At 31.1% G+C, this 23,765-nt stretch overlaps 1 protein-coding gene across 2 annotated transcripts; it reads right to left on the bottom strand.

The window, feature by feature from the left end:
• Positions 1 to 2,560: 2,560 nt before the first annotated feature.
• Positions 2,561 to 22,087, bottom strand: LOC127700206 (leukocyte surface antigen CD53-like). 2 transcript variants are annotated; one of them, XM_052203614.1, is made up of 7 exons: positions 21,968 to 22,087; positions 8,705 to 8,790; positions 7,491 to 7,829; positions 6,361 to 6,468; positions 5,417 to 5,593; positions 4,341 to 4,424; positions 2,561 to 3,733 (listed from the first exon to the last, which is right to left on the bottom strand). In XM_052203614.1, the coding sequence occupies exons 2-7, from the start codon at positions 8,762 to 8,764 to the stop codon at positions 3,662 to 3,664; spliced, it is 840 nt and encodes a 279-aa protein (XP_052059574.1). In that variant the 5' UTR covers positions 8,765 to 8,790; positions 21,968 to 22,087; the 3' UTR covers positions 2,561 to 3,661. The 2 variants fall into 2 exon arrangements, with proteins under 2 accessions (XP_052059574.1, XP_052059575.1); XM_052203615.1 differs by lacking the exon at positions 21,968 to 22,087 and having other exon boundaries at positions 8,705 to 9,350.
• Between the last annotated feature and the right edge of the window lie 1,678 nt (positions 22,088 to 23,765).

Here is a 23,765-nt window from a genome sequence, read left to right as displayed (position 1 = left end):
TCAACAGTTGATTAATGACGCAAATCAGTTAGGTTTGCTTCATTATTAAGGTAACTTTTTATTAATATAACAATTTTTTTTTTCGGAAGACAAACTTCTTGAATGATACTGATTACTATTTAAATATTTCCAGCCAAATTTTAACAAATTATGTTATCCAAAAATGCATCGTTTTCTCACTCAATAAAAATAATTGTTTACTCTTTATAGGAGTGATTGCCTTAATCGATATTTTTTTACCATTTTTTGTGTTTTTGGCAAAAAACGAAAGAAACAGAAACTGTAAACATTAAAAATAATCAGCAATACAAGATCAACAAAAAAAAAAGATTTCTATCACGAATTCTATTTTAGTCCACAATGTTTAAGGCGGTCCATTGTTGAAGATGCCCATAGACCTAGGTGAGCGACACGGGCTCTTTAGAGCCTCTAGTTTCAAGGTTTTGTCTGTCATCTTGAAAACTTCTTTAGCTGAATTGTAGGTGGAGAACTGTAAATAGCTAATGTGACCAACAATACAAGATTTATTTTTTAACAGGTGCGTGATTCAGGCTCTCAGTAAGCACCTCTTGTTTTATTTTTTGATAATCAGTCTGCTTAAATTTCTTCAGAAACTAAAATACTGAAAAAGAGTGATCATATGTGTGACATATATGATTACATACTGTTTTCAATTGAATTTATGGATATATGTGAATATTACATTTTTAGCTCAATCACTTGTCATCCGTAGTATGTCGTCGTCCGTTAACTTTTACAAAGATGATCTCCTCTGAAAGTAATGAGCCAAATTTAACCTAACTTGCATGGCCATAATCATCATTTGGGTATCTAGTTTTAAAATTGTGTCCGATGACCCCGGCTGCTAGCCAAGTTGGCCGACATGGCTAAAAATAGAACATAAGGATAAAATGTAAGTTTTGCCTATTTTGGCCGTCATGGCTAAAAGTAGCACAAAGGGGGGTAAAATGTAAGTTTTGCCTATTATTTTGAAAACGGGTATAAAAAGAGAAAATCTGACAGGGGCAGAAATGTTCAGAATGTTGAACTTTACCTGTTGTCTGTTTCAATCAAAACCGTCAGACGAATTCTTATAGGAGTTATTGCCCTATATTGACGAATTTTACTATTTTTTCCAGTATTGCCTATTATCTTGAAAACTATAACAGATAGAAACTTTAAACCGCAAAAATGATCAGCAAGACAAGATCTTTAAATAAATCAAACAGCGGAAATCGTCAGTCGACTCCTTATTAGAGTTATTGCCCTTTAACTTCGATTTTTAGCATATAAATACATTTTCAGAAACATAACGTGAAATAAATGCAGTAGGAACTTCACCATATAAAACTGTCATGATAAGCATCATTTTGAGCATGACTTGGGTTTTATAATATCCGAGGGAAAATTGGTCTACCTCAGTTTTAATTTATTGGTTTTATCCGTTAGTGGTATTTTAAAATACAGATACATGCTGCAGGTTTGCATTTCCAGCTTCGGTTAAGAGGGCCTTTTTTTCAATCGTTCCAAATATGCATGAACTATTTGCCACTAGACGGTATGAAAACAACTAATAATCAATCCTTTTTTTTGAAACCAAAAATTGCAATATATGCTGTTTAATTTGATTATGTTTTTCTCCTTCTCCTCTGGACTAAAGAGAGTTGTTAGAGCAATTATTATAAAATACCGTCCTCAACCTGCAAAGTTTCTGAATTATAAAGTTTCGGCTCTCAAAGCTGTCCTGTGGTGGTGGTTTTTCAAATTGCGACGAATGACTACGATATCTTTACACGTCAAACATTACAATTCTTTGCAATTACGAGTATTATTGTGAACACGAGGCAATGGTAATGTTCCGACTACAATAGTAGAATGGCATTGTGTTTTCTGGTCTGTGCGTCAGTCCGTCCGAAATTCCGTTCGTAGATATGTTCCATTAAAGTTTTTAATCAAGATACTTAATCATGACGTTGTAGTCCCAGCTTGAAACTTGATATTATAAAAATAAGGAGCTATGGTTTGATTGCTTTGTAGTGCCTTGTGTTTCAAATCTTGTTTAAATTTGATAATACCAACTTCCTAATATCCATAGTGTCTACATTCTGAATCTGGTTTCACATTCCCAAATGGACTAATCTACATCCGTTATCACAGATTACGTTGATAAATCTATAGGGAAAAGGACAAACAATTAAACTTTCGGACAGACTGCTAAATGTTAGGTGATGATACTATAGTTATGTAATACCAGTTACATGAATGGCTAAACGGTGGTTACTATTTAAAGAGTTTAATTCTATGCGATGTCATACAAGTGAGAGGTTTAGCTAGCTATAAGACCAGGTTTAATCCACCACTTTCTACATGAGGAAATGCCTGTACCAAGTCAGGAATATGACAGTTGTTTTCCATTCGTTTGAGGTGTTTGAGCTTTTGATTTTGCCATTTGATAAGGGACTTTCCGTTTTGAATTTTCCTTGACGTTCGGTATTTTTGTTATTTTACTTTTTACATACTCTAACAAAAAGTTCACAATGGGTACACAAAACTGAATATGTAAATATTAACAACTTTTATTTCTCATATAAAGTAACAAACAAACACAAATGTTTACTCAATGTTATACTTGTCTGCCAGCAGACATCACTACAGTTGTTTGAGTACTAAATACAAACATGCAATTACAAATAACGGCTTTGCAATTTGATTTGACAAAACGGAGCACGCAAACTCATAAAATGTATTTTAAACTTGTCATGAAATGAAAACTATTAATGTGGAAAAGAAATTTTTAAATTTGACTGTATCACAAGTTATACAGTTGCAATAGTAAAAAACTTATGGAATATATATTTTGAAATAAATACTTTCTCTTTTTGAAATGAGAGACGTATGCTTTGTTTTCCAGTACTTGCCGATACCGACAATTGATTGAATGTAATTAGGATCGAAAAGGTAGGATTAAGCAATGAACACCATACACATATCCAACGTGGACAACGTCCATACTCAGTGTGAAAAGGGAATCCCTATAAACGAATCACTTGTATTCTAAAACAATTAGTCAAAGCGAGTATTTTATCGCAGAAGTCTACATCAAAAGTTCCATAAACAGTTTTAAAAATGAATACAATACAGGGATACTATCTTTCAAACCAAAATATATCCAGGATAGTTTGCTTATTCCTCATAATGATTTCCGAAGATGAAACAACATTTAAATTCCGAACATGTATGGAATACGAACATTTTTGACATATAATATTAGAGATGTTTTATAACTTTAACAGAAAAGTTAAAAAAAAAACTTCCGATATGTTCTTTTAGTCACTGTAAAAATGATCAGTCATTTTTCTCTTATTCAGTTGCATACTTCAGGGGCGGGTCCATGATTTACGATGGAGCGAAGAGAATGTTTTTTTTCCGTTTTATATGCTTTAACAATTAAATTTTTTTCCGACTATAGTGAACCAAATGCTCGCTGTCCCACCCTCGCCTTGAATTTATCTTGCACACACAATTCTGACAATTACAAATAAAATTCAGTTCTTGCCCGCCGCGTATTGTGCTTTCTCTCCAGTCAATATGACTACAATTTAACAATAAATATATTATAATAAGCAAAACAAGTGCTGCTATGTCAGTTCGAGTCAAATCATCACCCTTTCGGTTTGACTTTGTTTTGGCTGTTATCTGAATACATACATAATGCAACAAGGAAAAATATAATCTGAAAAAGAAAAAAAAGGGAGATGAAAAAAGAAATCAAAAAAGAAATAAGCAGCTGTAAATACAATAAACACAATAGTAGAGACAATGTTTAAGGCAAAAATTACAGGATTTATTTAAAATCAATAAAAAAAAATAGTCCTTTTCCGCACTTTCACGGCGTCGAAATCCAAAGGTTGATCTAGTGGATTTTAGTCAGAACAAAATATTTGATATATATTTTTTTCAACAATTATATAAATAAGACAATTTTGAAACAAAATGGAAAGCTTTTGTAGCGAAAGAAACCCAAATTCAAAATAAATTATAGTTTGTATCTAAAAACAAAACATATTTTTCTTTTTTTATAGTTTTTTTTTATAGTGTCCTTTTTATTCATTTTCTAAAAAATTAAAACTGTCAAATCTATAAAAAATGCAATTTTCATTCATCTTTGAGCATTCATATTGAGATATACGACCCAATGTTGTTACAACTAAGTTTAAAACATGAAACTGTTATACTATACATTTTAATAAAGATTTCAAGATTTTTTTATCCTGCGTGTGAAATAAATTGAGGATAAATTGGCCCTTCATCTTAATTTGCACTTTTCCTCTTATACATACCTGCATAACTAAACATACTGATATTATTGATGCTGTAATGGCGACGTTACCAAGAGCAAGATCCCATATTTCATCAAAACAACCCTGAAAAATGTGAACTAAATAAATCGAACGAAAATGTAGAAATCGTTTGCTTCTGAGCTAAATCTTTTATCAGGTTTCGCTTTGTTTTGTAGATTTCATTTCGTTTTAATTACTTATTTGTTTTTCTAACATCCAATTTGGATTTAGTAGCAGTTTCGTTATCTAACGTTGACATTTTCAGGACTTTAAAATAACTGTAGGTTCACAGAAGCTTTATTTCCATGTAAATATCTTTGGCTCTATGTAAGTCTTTCCAACGTCTTCAACATTTGTATTAGATTTTGGATATTCAAAAAGTTTGGCCTCACGCATTACTGAAGAGACTTTGATTGTCGAATAGCGCATCTGTTGCATTAAAATTGATACCGTTTACGTTATTACTACCACTGGGTCGATACCTCTGCTGGTGGACTGTTAGTCCCCGACGGTATCCCCAGCCTAGTATTCAGTACTAAGGTACTGACATAAAAATATGGATATTATTTGAATATAATATGCTATTATAAAAAAATTTTAAATTATTTTAAATTAAGGACTTTATGTCCCTCATGCAAAGCTCTGATTCTTGTCCGGATTTGATTATAATTTAGGTTCTTTTTGGTTTGATCCGCTCTTCAACATTTGAATTAGATTTTGGACATTCAAATATTTTGGTGTCGGGCATCACTGAAGAGATATTAATTGTCGAAATGCTCATCTGGTGCATTACAATTGGTACCGTTTATGCTATTATTTTTGGTGACGTACAGTCATGTCTCTTTTTAGTCATACATAATATCTTTACACAAAGTTTTTTATTAAACAATCGACATTTAGAAATTATAATGTATAGTAAGCCAATGTTTCCCTGTGTATAGGTTTGTTTCTTTTTCATTTTTTCTCTCCTCTACATTGTTTTAGGTGAAGATGGCATAGAAAGTTGTACTCCGCTATTGTTAATCTCTGTTATTTTAAATTACTATTGTAATATTGATAATGATAATGATATATACCGTATTATAATTGTTGGTGCTGGTTGACAGAGGACTCTGAGCACACGAAAGGTCACTAGAAGAAGGTAACGTTTTACAGCAGCTGAGTGGTGTCACCAGTGTTCCACTTGTCAAATTTTTCACCCAATTTGTCGCTTCTGAGAAGTCATAATAGTTGTCTATCCCACAACATTGAAACTAAAATGTTAATACAATGTGTTTTTATCATTTATCTTGGTTTAATGATAAAAAGATCGTCACAGCCATGTGTATACAAAATCATCAACTACTATAAAAAAATATGTTCACGCTTGCATGAAAACAATTAATCATTGAACATATACTCTTATGCCCCATTCACCCCAATAAATGATTGTTGTTCTTATTCAAATCGAAACCATAACACCTTACACCATATATTATTGAAAGAAATCATATAGCATTCAAAATTTGTCCTTTTTGTGTGAATTCTTCCACGTCTGTTTTGGATTTTAGATCGAAATCAAAATGCATATACACACTTTTAATTTCTGACACATATTTCCAGAAATTGGGTAATCAATGCATGTTGAAAATATTCTGTTCATTGAAATTTCTAGACCTCAAAGCATATACTATAGTTCTAAACTTTTTTATTTGATTTTTATAAAAGTAATCTATTTATTCAAATAGTCACCATATTTTTAATCTAAATTTTAAACTTTTATATAAGTAAAAATGTTTTACTTCATTCTGAATTTGTTGCTTAATTTTTATTGTATGCTATGTGTGTGAGATTCAACTTTGTATTACAGGTTGTTTTATATCTTAAAATGTTTTTATGTTATGTATATGTTTTTATATTCGGTCAAAAGCTCCTTAGAGCTTGTGTTGTATATTTAACTTATGCCGAATCAAAATATTTTTTGTTTATCTTATCTTATGTACGATCATACTGTAACTGGAGAGCTGAGAACAATACATACCTTTTGGTTTACAAAGTTCCATCCTATTGATACAACATTTGTTCCATTTAACCCAGCAAAATCTGACTGTATTGTAGAGTTTAACGAATCTTTGACAGGTGTTGTTATCTGAAGTTTTAAACAGTCATATTTACTTTTAACATGCAAACTAAATCTGTTTGAAAAGAACTAAGTCGAACTCTTAAAATAAATCAAAATATACCAGTAATGACTCGTAAGGCCTTACACTGTTAACAAGACTATATCGAGATTTAACAGTGGAGTGTTGAGACAAAAAATCTAGCTTATTCAACCACATACTTTTGTGCTTGTTTCAAGTCAGGAAATTGTAAGTGAGTATCTTATGTCATATATTATTGTTGTTTGTAGAATTTTGTGTTAACGGCAGATCTTTAGTAGTCTCTGTTCACTGACTTTTCTAGGCTACGGGCGATTAAGAGTTTAAAATATTGCAGGGACACCTGTCTAAAATTGAATGTTGGACAATTAGATGACTCTTGTTTGTTTGTTTTTTCCTTGTTGGGATGTTTTCTTTTTTTCTCCTTTTATTCAGAAACAAAACATTTGTGCGTACTAAAAGCATGACTATTTCCTTATAGTTCATTATAAATCTAAAACAAATCTATGTGTTTTAAGATGCAGACAAATGGTCCAAAGAAATGGCACTCTTTATCATTAAAACATCAATCTTAACTGAGATTCAATATGTTGATCTTCGAAAATCTCTTATGAAGTATTATTTTTTTTTATTTCGAAATAATTCTACAAAACTAACAACAAGACACTTTTAATATGTTTACATTCTTTGCATTGTTTTCCTTCAAGCCGATGTTTAAAATTTTGCATGGCAATAAATGAACAAAATGGACTTAAAGCAAGTACCGTTATATCTTCATGATTAATACGTGAATGTTACATCGATCATCAGAATATACTTCTATTTTTTTATGAATGATTCATATGGTCATCAACGGGCTCCATAATTGGCTTAATAAAATATCCTATATCTTGTATCTTTATTTGTCAGGGATAGATGAGACTAATATATTTGTTAGTATAATAGTTCAAGGGGACAGTAATTACAGAAATGAACTAAAACAAACTACAATTATTCTATAACATAACCTTACCATTTCAGGTTTCCAATAAAACATTCCCATAGTAAGAACCTGTGCAGCAATAATGACAAACATCACAATACTATAGATCAACAGAAGACATTTCGCTTTCTTGATAGCTCCAATAACTGCAACAACTGTTATGATGATGATTAAAAGTCCACTTATTATTAAAGCTATTGGGAGACTTCCGGCAAGTTCCGATAAGCTGAAGTCCAAATTAACATCCCCGTATCCAGCACTGGACAGGGAATCTTCTAAACTTGTTATAATGCTTTCATAATAACTCTTGAACAGACTTTCACCGAACTTTGCAATAAGTCCAACGATAAGCAACACAAGGCCTATCAACTGAAGAAGAAAATTTACAATTCAGGTGCAAATATTTACTGATGTTATTTCACGGGTATTATTCGCACAAATTCGATCAGCACCAAGCACGTGTGTGCTTGATACATTTTTACAGAAATTCACAGTAACATGATTTTTTTGTATACCCTTTTTAGTGTTATTCTAAATAGATGTCTTGAGGAAAAGGTAATCTCTATTCGTGCAAGTTCATATAATCTGTCAACAAACAACTGCTAATTGCGAAGTAAATAGATATCGATTTTTGTTGGATCATTTGGTATCAATTGCGAAGTTCGTACAAAAATGTAGTTTTTTTCACATTTCATTTTTTCATAACATCTCCTTCACATAGTTGTTTTTTTTTAATTTCAGTTTTTGAAATATGTTATGGTATTAGTCGTTGCATATGGACACTTTTGGATTTACTATCATTTACGTATCAGGTTTTTGAACCGTAATTTCATTTGTTTAATCCATTGTACGGTTAAAACAGAGACATATATACACGTATATGCGTATTAGGGAGCTACCATTTGATTGTTAGGGGGGGGGGGGCTAGGATGAAAAAATTTGTCCTGCATTTTTTTTAGTTGTAATCTCTGTCCTGCCTTTTTAATTTTCACGTTTTTCGGTCCTGCCTTTTTTTTTCAGTTTATCCTGACTTTTTTTACATTAATTGTCATCCTGTCTTCTTTTTTTTTTGCCAAGTTGCTCATCCTGCCTTTTTTTTACTCAAAACTCCTGTCCTGCCTCTTTTTTTTAAATTTCATCCTAGCCCCTGAAGTTATCACTATATTTAATCTAAACAACAAAGACCAACCTGTGTGATTTAAATCAATGAAAGCTATCATATTTACCTGGAATATTTTACTTACCAAAAATATGATGTTGGTAACGATAAGAAATATCCTACCGATAGTCAAAAGACATCCCATAACTAATTATGCACTTTTTATATAAACTGCAAGTAGACAAATAAATGTTGTTTAAATGTCACATTTTGATTTATCGTAAAAACAATTTATTCCATGCTAAATACCATGTCGTAGATTGACAGCTATATTATATACGTATTAACACTCTTTCACCTACGTTTAAATATCATGTCTATTAACAACTCTTTATGTTTATGCACAACGCAGTCGATAAAAATCGAGACGTCACAAGGAGCCCTTCACAAAGAACATAACAGGTAACCACAGCAAACCTAGTCAGTCGAAATATTTACTATCATTTCAAATGATTTGATCAATATATTAATTTTCACACTTTCCTTACTGAATGTGAATAAAATTGGAGATTTAAATCCAGAATCATTCACTTACTTGAAGAAATGGACACTTACCAATTTACACATTTCCTTTTATGAGAAGTGGAGCATCCTCTTGAGAGGACAGAGGGGAGGGAGGGAGGAAGGGAAATTTTATGCTAAAAAGAGGGAACTGCTATTTTTGGTGGTTGCATGTTGCATGTTACATTGTGCGGTTGATTTTCATATAGTATATTTATTATGAAAACTTTATCAAGTAAATATAGAGTAATGATTTCGTTTGTTCAGTGTATATGTGTTCATCCTTATTTCTGTTGAAAAATTGTCCTTTGCAGGATAAAAACCGAGATATCACTAGAAAATATATAAACTACTTAACAGCAGATTGTATGAGGGTTTGGATGGGGTTTACAGAATCAAGAATAATGACCAAATAATATAATGAATAGAGTAAAAATAGATAGTAGAGAATATCAGGGTGCAAAAGATATAATGAATAGAGTAAAAATAGATTGTAGAGAATAACAGGGTGCAAAAGATATAATGAATAGAGTAAAAATAGATTGTAGAGAATAACAGAGCGCACAAGATATAATGAATAGAGTAAAAATAGATTGTAGAGAATAACAGGGTGCAAAAGATATAATGAATAGAGTAAAAATAGATTGTAGAGAATAACAGGGCGCACAAGATATAATGAATAGAGTAAAAATAGATTGTAGAGAATAACAGGGTGCAAAAGATATAATGAATAGAGTAATAATAGATAGTAGAGAATAACAGGGAGCAAAAGATATAACGAATAGAGTTAAAATAGATAGTAGAGAATAACAGGGTGCAAAAGATATAATGAATAGAGTAAAAATAGATTGTAGAGAATAACAGTGTGCAAAAGATATAATGAAAAGAGTGAAAATAGATAGTAGAGAATAACAATGTGCACAAGATATAATGAATAGAGTAAAAATAGATAGTAGAGAATAACAATGTGCACAAGATATAATGAATAGTGTAAAAATAGATTGTAGAGAATAACAGGGTGCAAAAGATATAATGAATAGAGTAAAAATAGATAGTAGAGAATATCAGGGTGCAAAAGATATAATGAATAGAGTAAAAATAGATAGTAGAGAATAACAGGGTGCAAAAGATATAATGAATAGAGTAAAAATAGATAGTAGAGAATAACAGGGCACACAAGATATAATGAATAGAGTAAAAATAGATAGTAGAGAATAACAGGGCGCACAAGATATAATGAATAGAGTAAAAATAGATAGTAGAGAATAACAAGGTGCAAAAGATATAATGAATAGAGTAAAAATAGATTGTAGAGAATAACAGGGTGCAAAAGATATAATGAATAGAGTAAAAATAGATAGTAGAGAATAACAATGTGCAAAAGTATAATGAATAGAGTAAAAATAGATAGTAGAGAATAACAGGGTGCAAAAGATATAATGAATAGAGTAAAAATAGATAGTAGAGAATAACAATGTGCAAAAGTATAATGAATAGAGTAAAAACAGATAGTAGAGAATAACAGGGCGCACAAGATATAATGAATAGAGTAAAAATAGATAGTAGAGAATAACAGGGCGCACAAGATATAATGAATAGAGTAAAAATAGATTGTAGAGAATAACAGGGCGCACAAGATATAATGAATAGAGTAAAAATATATAGTAGAGAATAACAAGGTACACAAGATATAATGAATAGAGTAAAAATAGATAGTAGAGAATAGCAATGTGCAAGAGATATAATGAATAGAGTAAAAATAGATAGTAGAGAATAACAGGGAGCACAAGATATAATGAATAGAGTAAAAATAGATAGTAGAGAATAACAGGGCGCTCAAGATATAATGAATAGAGTAAAAATAGATAGTAGAGAATAACAGGGTGCAAAAGATATAACGAATAGAGTAAAAATAGATAGTAGAGAATAACAGGGCGCAAAAGATATAATGAATAGAGTAAAAATAGATAGTAGAGAATAACAGGGTGCAAAAGATATAATGAATAGAGTAAACATAGATAGTAGAGAATAACAGGGTGCAAAAGATATAATGAATAGAGTAAAAATAGATTGTAGAGAATAACAGGGCGCACAAGATATAATGAATAGAGTAAAAATAGATAGTAGAGAATAACAGGGTGCAAAAGATATAACGAATAGAGTAAACATAGATAGTAGAGAATAACAGTGCGCAAAAGATATAACGAATAGAGTAAACATAGATAGTAGAGAATAACAGGGCGCAAAAGATATAACGAATAGAGTAAAAATAGATAGTAGAGAATAACAGGGTGCAAAAGATATAACGAATAGAGTAAACATAGATAGTAGAGAATAACAGGGCGCAAAAGATATAATGAATAGTGTAAAAATAGATAGTAGAGAATAACAGGGTGCAAAAGATATAATGAATAGAGTAAACATAGATAGTAGAGAATAACAATGTGCAAAAGATATAATGAATAGAGTAAAAATAGATTGTAGAGAATAACAGGGTGCAAAAGATATAATGAATAGAGTAAAAATAGATAGTAGAGAATAACAGGGAGCACAAGATATAATGAATAGAGTAAAAATAGATAGTAGAGAATAACAGGGCGCACAAGATATAATGAATAGAGTAAAAACAGATAGTAGAGAATAACAGGGCGCACAAGATATAATGAATAGAGTAAAAATAGATAGTAGAGAATAACAGGGCGCACAAGATATAATGAATAGAGTAAAAACAGATAGTAGAGAATAACAGGGCGCACAAGATATAATGAATAGAGTAAAAATAGATAGTAGAGAATAACAGGGCGCACAAGATATAATGAATAGAGTAAAAATAGATTGTAGAGAATAACAGGGTGCACAAGATATAATGAATAGAGTAATAATAGATAGTAGAGAATAACAGGGCGCACAAGATATAATGAATAGAGTAAAAATAGATAGTAGAGAATAACAGGGCGCACAAGATATAATGAATAGAGTAAAAATAGATAGTAGAGAATATCAGGGTGCAAAAGATATAATGAATAGAGTAAAAATAGATTGTAGAGAATAACAGGGCGCACAAGATATAATGAATAGAGTAAAAATAGATAGTAGAGAATAACAGGGTGCAAAAGATATAACGAATAGAGTAAAAATAGATAGTAGAGAATAACAGGGCGCAAAAGATATAATGAATAGAGTAAAAATAGATAGTAGAGAATAACAGGGTGCAAAAGATATAATGAATAGAGTAAACATAGATAGTAGAGAATAACAGGGTGCAAAAGATATAATGAATAGAGTAAAAATAGATTGTAGAGAATAACAGGGCGCACAAGATATAATGAATAGAGTAAAAATAGATAGTAGAGAATAACAGGGTGCAAAAGATATAACGAATAGAGTAAACATAGATAGTAGAGAATAACAGTGCGCAAAAGATATAACGAATAGAGTAAACATAGATAGTAGAGAATAACAGGGCGCAAAAGATATAACGAATAGAGTAAAAATAGATAGTAGAGAATAACAGGGTGCAAAAGATATAACGAATAGAGTAAACATAGATAGTAGAGAATAACAGGGCGCAAAAGATATAATGAATAGTGTAAAAATAGATAGTAGAGAATAACAGGGTGCAAAAGATATAATGAATAGAGTAAACATAGATAGTAGAGAATAACAATGTGCAAAAGATATAATGAATAGAGTAAAAATAGATTGTAGAGAATAACAGGGTGCAAAAGATATAATGAATAGAGTAAAAATAGATAGTAGAGAATAACAGGGAGCACAAGATATAATGAATAGAGTAAAAATAGATAGTAGAGAATAACAGGGCGCACAAGATATAATGAATAGAGTAAAAACAGATAGTAGAGAATAACAGGGCGCACAAGATATAATGAATAGAGTAAAAATAGATAGTAGAGAATAACAGGGCGCACAAGATATAATGAATAGAGTAAAAACAGATAGTAGAGAATAACAGGGCGCACAAGATATAATGAATAGAGTAAAAATAGATAGTAGAGAATAACAGGGCGCACAAGATATAATGAATAGAGTAAAAATAGATTGTAGAGAATAACAGGGTGCACAAGATATAATGAATAGAGTAATAATAGATAGTAGAGAATAACAGGGCGCACAAGATATAATGAATAGAGTAAAAATAGATAGTAGAGAATAACAGGGCGCACAAGATATAATGAATAGAGTAAAAATAGATAGTAGAGAATATCAGGGTGCAAAAGATATAATGAATAGAGTAAAAATAGATAGTAGAGAATAACAGGGCGCACAAGATATAATGAATAGAGTAAAAATAGATAGTAGAGAATAACAGGGCGCACAAGATATAATGAATAGAGTAAAAATAGATAGTAGAGAATATCAGGGTGCAAAAGATATAATGAATAGAGTAAAAATAGATTGTAGAGAATAACAGGGCGCACAAGATATAATGAATAGAGTAAAAATAGATAGTAGAGAATAACAGGGTGCAAAAGATATAACGAATAGAGTAAAAATAGATAGTAGAGAATAACAGGGCGCAAAAGATATAATGAATAGAGTAAAAATAGATAGTAGAGAATAACAGGGTGCAAAAGATATAATGAATAGAGTAAACATAGATAGTAGAGAATAACAGGGTGCAAAAGATATAATGAATAGAGTAAAAATAGATTGTAGAGAATAACAGGGCGCACAAGATATAATGAATAGAGTAAAAATAGATAGTAGAGAATAACAGGGTGCAAAAGATATAACGAATAGAGTAAACATAGATAGTAGAGAATAACAGTGCGCAAAAGATATAACGAATAGAGTAAACATAGATAGTAGAGAATAACAGGGCGCAAAAGATATAACGAATAGAGTAAAAATAGATAGTAGAGAATAACAGGGTGCAAAAGATATAACGAATAGAGTAAACATAGATAGTAGAGAATAACAGGGCGCAAAAGATATAATGAATAGTGTAAAAATAGATAGTAGAGAATAACAGGGTGCAAAAGATATAATGAATAGAGTAAACATAGATAGTAGAGAATAACAATGTGCAAAAGATATAATGAATAGAGTAAAAATAGATTGTAGAGAATAACAGGGTGCAAAAGATATAATGAATAGAGTAAAAATAGATAGTAGAGAATAACAGGGAGCACAAGATATAATGAATAGAGTAAAAATAGATAGTAGAGAATAACAGGGCGCACAAGATATAATGAATAGAGTAAAAACAGATAGTAGAGAATAACAGGGCGCACAAGATATAATGAATAGAGTAAAAATAGATAGTAGAGAATAACAGGGCGCACAAGATATAATGAATAGAGTACAAACAGATAGTAGAGAATAACAGGGCGCACAAGATATAATGAATAGAGTAAAAATAGATAGTAGAGAATAACAGGGCGCACAAGATATAATGAATAGAGTAAAAATAGATTGTAGAGAATAACAGGGTGCACAAGATATAATGAATAGAGTAATAATAGATAGTAGAGAATAACAGGGCGCACAAGATATAATGAATAGAGTAAAAATAGATAGTAGAGAATAACAGGGCGCACAAGATATAATGAATAGAGTAAAAATAGATAGTAGAGAATATCAGGGTGCAAAAGATATAATGAATAGAGTAAAAATAGATAGTAGAGAATAACAGGGCGCACAAGATATAATGAATAGAGTAAAAATAGATAGTAGAGAATAACAGGGCGCACAAGATATAATGAATAGAGTAAAAATAGATAGTAGAGAATATCAGGGTGCAAAAGATATAATGAATAGAGTAAAAATAGATAGTAGAGAATATCAGGGTGCAAAAGATATAATGAATAGAGTAAAAATAGATAGTAGAGAATATCAGGGTGCAAAAGATATAATGAATAGAGTAAAAATAGATAGTAGAGAATATCAGGGTGCAAAAGATATAATGAATAGAGTAAAAATAGATTGTAGAGAATAACAGGGAGCAAAAGTATAAAGAATAACAGTTAAAAAATTAGGTAATACAATACTGATTACAGAAATGAACGATGTACAGAATAAAGAAATCATATAATATGTATATGTTGCAGTGAATTTGTATAATCAGGGATTATGTAGAATCCCTGATTTTTCATGGATTTTGCATAATTACTAAAATCATAAGTGATTATATAATTATAAAGCCTGAAAATGACCAGTGATTTTACATAATCACTGAAAATTTTAAGAATTATTTTACAAATTCCCTGGAATGTTTTTGAGGGATTATCAATAATACAAAGATTCTCTGTTAGTAAAAATCAGTCAAATACATACAAATAAATCATAATTCATCAGATCGATACAAAGTAGAACAATCAAACAAAAACACAAATACCAACATAAATGAACATATCATGTAATTTGCTGTAAAACAAAGGGGATGAAAGTTAACGAACAAGGAATTCGAACTAAGCAAATAAATGCAACTAAACGTTCAGAAACAACTAAGCAAAGAAATGCAACTAAACGTCCAGAAACAACTAAGCAAAGAAATGCAACTATACGTCCAGAAACACAAACAGAACACAAACTTTACAGATTGAACAAAATTTTGGAGGAGGCCGATTCCGCATGTTGATCGTGGAAAGGGAGACCACAAAAACATAATAGCGATCGTTCATAAAGGGTCTGAAAAGGATAATGCCTGACTATGAAACATGAGATTATGCTCAGATAATACACAGCATGCACAAGGAATCAATTTGAGGTGTCTGTTTAACTTTTATAGCACCTTTAGATGTTTCTAATGAACACTTTATTTTGTCTTCAAAATTCAGTAAAATCAGATTCAATATGTGAAGCTTTTAAGGCTAAGGGTTTTTTTTTGGATTAGAACTGTCAACAAGATATCAGTTGGAAGATATTTCAAGAACAGAAAGTTAGCTTGTGCATTTGAAATTTAAAAAAACAGACGCCAAGCATTAAAGTTTATAGTTATAAGAGAAATCATATTGATGTTTATTTAATGTTAGTAACTTGTAAGGAACAAACAACACACTTCAAAGTAATAAATCATGGCGACTTGAAGCTTTTAAAAGTAGTTCGTTTGTTGTTGGCCTTAATCGAGAAGTACGCCTTCCGTGTACAAAGTGAAAATCATAAATATAAGTAATATAAGAAATGGGAATACTTGCAAATGGCACGGAGAAACATCTTTTGGCTGATTATCAACAACTGATATAAAGTCGTTGAAAAATCCTAAGGAGTCGAGTTGCCAAATGGTATACGTTGAAAAGTACAGTATCATTTATTCGATTTTGTTCCTAAAGAAGACTCCGCATGGAATGCTCGGTTAAGATTGATTCTGTTAATAAAGAGTCAATAATTTTGACAAATAAAATGCAAAAAGTAAAATTGCAATCACATTGCGAAAATTAAATGAAAAAAAAAAAAATCAAAGATCAAAGATCAGTTATGATTTGTTTCACGTTTTGATGTCAAGTGAAAGGAGCGTAATTTGAATTCTTTTAAATCCTTTTTCGGCATTTTTCATGAGGTATATAAATGTTTGTTCTTCAGAGACCCTGAAACTCGTGACTTTTTTTAAAAAAAATTTTGAAAATGGATATGAACATGATGAATAATTATGTAATCATGAAACAAAGATATCAGCGGCGTTTTGCATTTGCGCCGATTTGCATTTCATTTGCGCCGTTTTTTTATTTCATTTGCGCCGATTGTGTACAGGTAGATTACAGGTGAATGTTATTTCTTATTTCTTATTTATCATTATAAATCTCTTCTGTTGACAATTATGACATGTATATAGTTGTTGTCCCCTGCTCACCACAGGGAGGTGAAATAAGGATTTCAAGCAATAGAAGTCAATTTATGCAAATGAAACGATTCAGGACTGTTATTCGTCCTCTTACAATTTTCAACGGGTGTAGCTGCCCAGAAATAAGGTGAATAACGTGAAGTTAAGCATATATAAATACTTTAATAATACGTAGTCTAAGAATGTATGACATCTGTCATCAGAAGGAGCTTCAGACCTAATGTCAAACGTGAAGCAGTCCTCGATTTCATCTGGGGGAAGGAATGATAGCCCAAAAATTGAGATAGCCATTTACCAGTGTCACTTGATTTGTCTTTATACTCTGTTTAAAAATGTATACTTAAACCAACAGACTGGATTTTCCTCCACCAGTTTATGTGCCAGATGAAAACGACAACAATCTATTTGCAGGGGACAACAGTTATATACATGCTATAATTGACAATTTATAACATATGTACAACTGGCTAACGGAAGAGGTTTATATTGATTACTAAAAAAAAACATTCACCTGTAATTTACCTGTGCTTAATAGGCGCAAATGAAAGAATCAAATCGGAGCAAATGAAAGATCGAAACTTTTTAAAATCGGCGCAAATGTCATACGCCCGTTATCAGGGTAATAACTATGGTGGAGAAGGAGGTACAAACAAATTAAAATTAATTTTCTCAGAGATTTAGGTTAGGCTCGTGTTGCTCAGTTTTCAGTTTTCTGTGTATGGACTAGTGCATGTTTTCTTTGCCTTTGATAATGGCGTTGTCTCCCCGTCTTTAGAATACATCTCCATATCCCCCTCCCCCATTCTCATTTGTCTTTTTATTTGCATGATACGTGTTAATTATATAACATTCATCAGGTATGCTTAACGCCAATTAACAGGACGAAAACCTAATACTTATGAATCATGTAGCATTGTAGCATTGTAAACTTGAAAAACTATCAACTCTGGCCATTTTTGTCATCTTTATTATTTAGGTCCGTTTGTATTTGAATAGAAAGTAGGAGCTTTATTATTTGTTTGTACAGGATAACGGTAAGTGGTGGTAGTAATCACAGCATAATTCAATATTTGTTACTTGTATAGCACGATCTTAAAGATGAACTGATTTATTTGTGAATTTGCTAGATTATAAATAAAAACCCGAATCAAATATTTTACTCTGCAAAAAAGAGCAAAGATATCAGAGGACCAACAGCATATCCAAAAATAAAATGTGACGACGGAAAACAAAGAGCAATTACAAAACATGACACAGAAAACCAAACATTTGAGCAACACGAACCCCACCAATAAGCGGAAAGAACTCGGTTGCCCCAAGAGGGTAAGATATTTCTGCTCCACATGTGGTACTCGTCGTGTTGGTCATGCAATTAAAAATTCGATGATAAGTCGCGTCCGGAAATGACAAAAAACAGTAAAAGGATGACAGGATGGTGTTTTCGACAATTAGCTGCGATACAGATATTATTTCATAATGGTCAACCAAATCATGATGGCTTCCGTAAGACTATGAAAGGGATTTTTTTTTTAATTTACTACTAACTATGGTGAATTGTGTTTAACAATCAGTTTAAAAGTAAAATTGTTGATATCGCAGATCCCTAAATAAAGCCAAAAACCAGCAAATTTGAATCCACTTTGAATCTCACAAGTAATTTCGACTAAATGAAAATAGTGGTTACTGATAAGTCTCAGAGTCAAATTTCAAACACGACTTCTTGGCGGTTCTTTTTCGATAATTGATCAGTTGATATCCGATTTTATATATATATTTCAATCAGTGACCCAAGAACACAATCATTCGTAGTGCATTTCTTTTAGACAAAAAATTCAAATCTTAAAAAATCGCACCTCTTCTATCCCAAAAAGATTTTTACAGTGTAGTGTACTACTTTTGGGACAAATAATATCAAAATTATAGAAACGTCTACGAGTTCTAACTCAAAATATGGACAGAAATACTAATTGTTGACCTTTTTTAACTGGACCAAATCACTACTTTGCATAAAAACTCATCATCCAAATTATTTCAACATGTAATTTCATCCCCCTTCTTAATATTCCATGCATAAAATATAAAGAAATAAATTTGGAAAGTGTATGAAAAAATGTTTCAAGTTGTACACTGTCCACACTAGGGGGACGATAACTGTGTCCTCGGACCATGTAATCACATTCACGCCACCTTAGCATAAACAGAAGGTGTCAATATTTTCTTTTTGGTGCACAGAGTAAGCAAGGATTCCGAACAAGAAAGCTGATTTCTGTCCGAAACTAGCTCTGGTTCGAAACATAGATTCACGAGTCGTTGGTACAGAAATTTAAAAACCGATAACAATTATTTCAATTATGATATGGTAAAAATTCCAAAATCAACCTCAACCACTGTGTTTAAATGAAAATACTGCAACGAAATGTCGTTTTCTAGCATTTGTGACGTTAAACATAACGAAAAGCATACATGAAATTCAAAGATTTTCCTTTACTTGTGTTAAAAAAATATTTACCCTACCTTAAGAATATATATACTACAATTGAATATTGTTCTTTGATTATCGCTACGCTTCTCTACCTGGATTAGAAATTTTAAACATTGATTTCATTTCATTATCACCAAATCTCATTTCTTTAATATATCCATCAAATCCTACTTTGAGACAAATATCTTTAAGTAGTACTTTTATTTCAAATTGTCAATATTTAGAGAGTATAAAACCAATTGAAAAAATGTTAAAATATTTCAGTATGTTTATTTTTTTTAACATTTTATGTAGTTGTATTGAACATTATCAATACACTTTTATACTACTGTATGCCATGTACATGTTTGCTTTTTTGTATATCAACAATTGTTTGTTTATGCTTTTCTATGATGAGAACCTCGGGGATATATATATATATGTATAACTACTCTAAATATCAGCACAGATATGTTAAATCTGCTGAAGAAAATTTGTGTTCTTCCCTCGCCGGGATTCGAACTCATGCTATTGAGATATCGAGGCAACACCACCTGCACTGTGTCCATCGCTCTAGACCACTCGGCCACCTAGATTGCACTAATAGTTCAGCTTTCGGTGGCCTAGTGTTACCTTTCCTCGTCAGAAGAATCTAGAGTTGTAACACAGTACATGATAGTCTATATTAGGCATGAAGATTGAATTTATTGCAGATTAGCTAAATATCTATCGTAAAGGATCGTAAGATACAGTCACAGAAATAATTATTTTGAAAAATACGTCTAAACAAGTGACAAGTCTACGACAGATTCATTCATTGGATCACCAGTGAAGATGATACACGGCTGAAAACATACTTTAAATATCAGCACAACTATGTTAAATCTGATATATATATATATATTAACTAAATGTGTAACCATTTTAAAAAGTATTGTTGTTGTTGTAATTCGATAATACAAGTCTAAAATATCAAAACAAGAATGTTATTTTTATATGTCTGATACTTTTAAACTATTAATATTTCGTTATGCAATTACACAAGAAAACCATTAATTTGTTGGATTTTAAGGGAAAGGAATTTATAAAATGCTCATTTGTATTACTGTGTATTCGTGACATAATATTACTTATTAATTCAAGTATTGAATTACTTTGTTAAGCTGTTAAACTTCGCGTATCAGTTAACGTATCAATTTTGGTTGACTCGAAATTTCTTTACGCATAAATTTACAACTGTGAGGACATGTTACCAGTGTTAAAATTTTTCGTTAACCTCTATCGGATTGAGATCGTAAATAAACATCTCTACGTAGAGTATTGCATACACACACATTTATTTATTTTGTTTAAAATTGTCAAAAATTATAAAAAGGTCAAGAATATAATGGCCAAGAAAGATATTATGTGCTGTCAATTGATGTTTATCGCCGGTTATTATATCTTATTTCACATCTAATTTTGGCATGTAACAGTTGACGCTTCATAATTTCTTTGTCATGCTCAGGTTAGAATTAAATAGAAAAAAATCCATATGTTTTCACCATTTTTTGATAAAATTGTATTGTAACATTTTACTGTGGAAAGCATTACAGAAACCAATGTATTCAACATATGACGTTATATTGTCATGACTGTATCTTTGATACCCCTAGTGTGGCCAATACTATAGCATGATGTTAATGATATATCTTAGTTTTTATGAAATTAAAACTACAAGTAATGTATTTTTAAAAATAAAAGTGTGTGCTTCCAAAACGTATCCATATCTGATTCATGACCATCCACCTCTTTGAAATCTATGCAATGATAATAGACATATGAAAACTAAAACAGAGTGTATGCACTATCGTATTCAAATACTACTCAGAATGCATTATAGTACATCGTGTGTCCAATTATATATATTAGTTTCCAATTGTTTTCCATTTACCTACCAAGTGGATACCTTGGTTTTTGCAGCCGAAATGACAGAATGAAAGGTATAAAGTTTTTTTTCGATATCTACTTATAACCTGGATTGATTTTACCTTATGTCTGTTTTAATAAATCTTGTCATTAAATTTAATCCTCAAATATCTTATGATATATTCATGTTTAAATAACTAGTGTTTATAAATGTCAATATTTACACAAATACCATTTAATGACGGATTTCTATAGATTTTTTTACTTGTATAGTGTTTCGTCATTCATGATTTCACTATAAAGTTTTTTCTAATGTAAAAAAGAAAGAAATGAAATATATAAGTACCTGTTCTTTTAGGTCTACATATGAACAAAAGAAGATATAATGTACAAGTCAATGAGTCCATATTTTATATTTAGTTTAATGAATAGTTGCAGTCCTATTTGTGACTTGATGGGATCACGAGTTAGGGTTTTGTACACTTGGTCTTGTATCGAAAGAATGAACAGCGCTGTCGTGGAACCAAATTTTCTTTTGCTACTTTTCGGAGCACATAGTTTTATCTGCTTATCACTTTCTCGTGACTGATGATTTCAAAAGAGGATTAAATTACTACGTATGATGGTAACTAATAAGATATTTTTACATGGGGTGCTAATATACAAGTAAGACTTACTCAGAATGTAAAGAATCTAAATCTCTCTAAAAATCCACTTTCTGTTACCCAAATGAAATTCAATACAAAGGCTAGATATATATGTTAATTTTATGTGATAAATAACTTTCCTTTTAAATGTAATTATACGGAACATAGTTCCATTGTTTGGCCTGCACGTTTGTTAAAAAATGTTCATGAGGTCGGATATCAAGGGGAGATAACAAATGCACAAAAATGATATAAAACCTAAGTTTAGTATGTTATTACTTTGGGTGTGTCATTTTTCTCTTGGTTTATAATTATGTTGACGTTATTTATCCTTTTATATCAAGATTAAGTATATTGCTTATAATATAAAAAAATACATAAAAAAAATAAATTTTAGTCACAGATACATGATTTGTTTATTAGTTTTTATTGGCTTTGAACTAGCTGTCAGTAACTGCGAGTACTCTCAGATATGTACTTAGTGTCCTTTTTGTTGGTAGGGATGAGAGATGATATATAATACCCTGCCACGTCCGGTCTGTCTTTATGTTTGAAGTTTTCTGCTTTGTATCGATCAGATGAGTTAAACCTTTTTCAACGGATTTCTATAGTTTGTTCTTATGTTGTGCTGTTACACCACTGTCCCAGGTTGGGGAGGGTTGGGCGCTCACAAACATGTTTAACCCCGCCACATTCTTTATGTGCCTGTCCCATTTCAGGAGCCCGTAGTTCAGTGGTTGTCGTTGGTTCATGTCTGTCATATTTCACATTTTTCATGTCGTTTCCTTTTATAGCCGACTATACAGTATGGATTTTTCTCATTGTTGAAGGCCGTACGGTTGCCTATAAATGTTTACATCCACTTTATATGAACTTTGGTGGATAGTTGTCTCATTGGCAATCATACCTCAGCTCCTTATTTTTATACAGTAACACAAATAAAAGTGCAATTTTAAAAATTCGAGATCCACTTTTTTTTCGATCTAAATTATTACTGTTTTAACGAGACACCTCTATGTCTGGGTTATTTGAGACAGTAAACGACAAATCAACATCTTTGTCTCCGTGACAGAACACAGAATTTTTATTAGATGACTTTTTATAATACAAATAGACCGATAAGATTTATGCTCCTCTATTTTCAATTTGATCATATTTGGATGTTTTTATATTAATTCATTTTCACAGAAGGAACCCAATGTAATTCGAGTGTGTGTATTTTGCTGGTTGTGGGTTGCAGGTTGCGGGCTGAGGGCTGCGGGTTGCGGGCTGTGGGTTGCGATCTAATAAGTCAGTTGAACAATAAATAGGGAAGAAAAAAAATTACCAAAACACTGTATATACTTGTAAAAGGTTATATTTGTGAAACTTCGTGTGTAAGAATGTGTATTATTATTAACAGACTTTTAATAATTTATTGCTGGTCATTTATTATACCAATATATCAGAAAATAAATAGAAAATATAAAAACCAAAAATATCACTTATTATAGAATTGATAAAAAGTAAAAATTGTTAACCAGCTAGGCCAGTGCTTTAGAAAAATCACACAAAACAATGACACTATTTAAAGTGTACGAAAAGTAACTTTTCAGGAAGAAATTACATATAATTTTCTTAAAATTTCCCTGAATTAAGTGTGATAATGAAAATAATGATCATACTTGAACAGATTTTTTTTAATAATTCAAGTAATTTAAAAGTGTCCAAAGATTGCTAAGATTTTATCTTACTATGATTCTAGATCATCTCATATTTGTCATACATTTGGCATACAAACCTTAAACTATTTATGTGCAATAACACATTGCTTTGTGTTGTTATATTA

Source organism: Mytilus californianus, unplaced genomic scaffold (genome assembly GCF_021869535.1).
Source record: "Mytilus californianus isolate M0D057914Y unplaced genomic scaffold, xbMytCali1.0.p SCAF_5, whole genome shotgun sequence".
Classification (NCBI taxonomy): domain Eukaryota; kingdom Metazoa; phylum Mollusca; class Bivalvia; order Mytilida; family Mytilidae; genus Mytilus; species Mytilus californianus.
The sequence above is the reverse complement of the archived record's forward strand: the minus strand, read 5'-3'. Positions and strand labels throughout refer to the sequence as shown.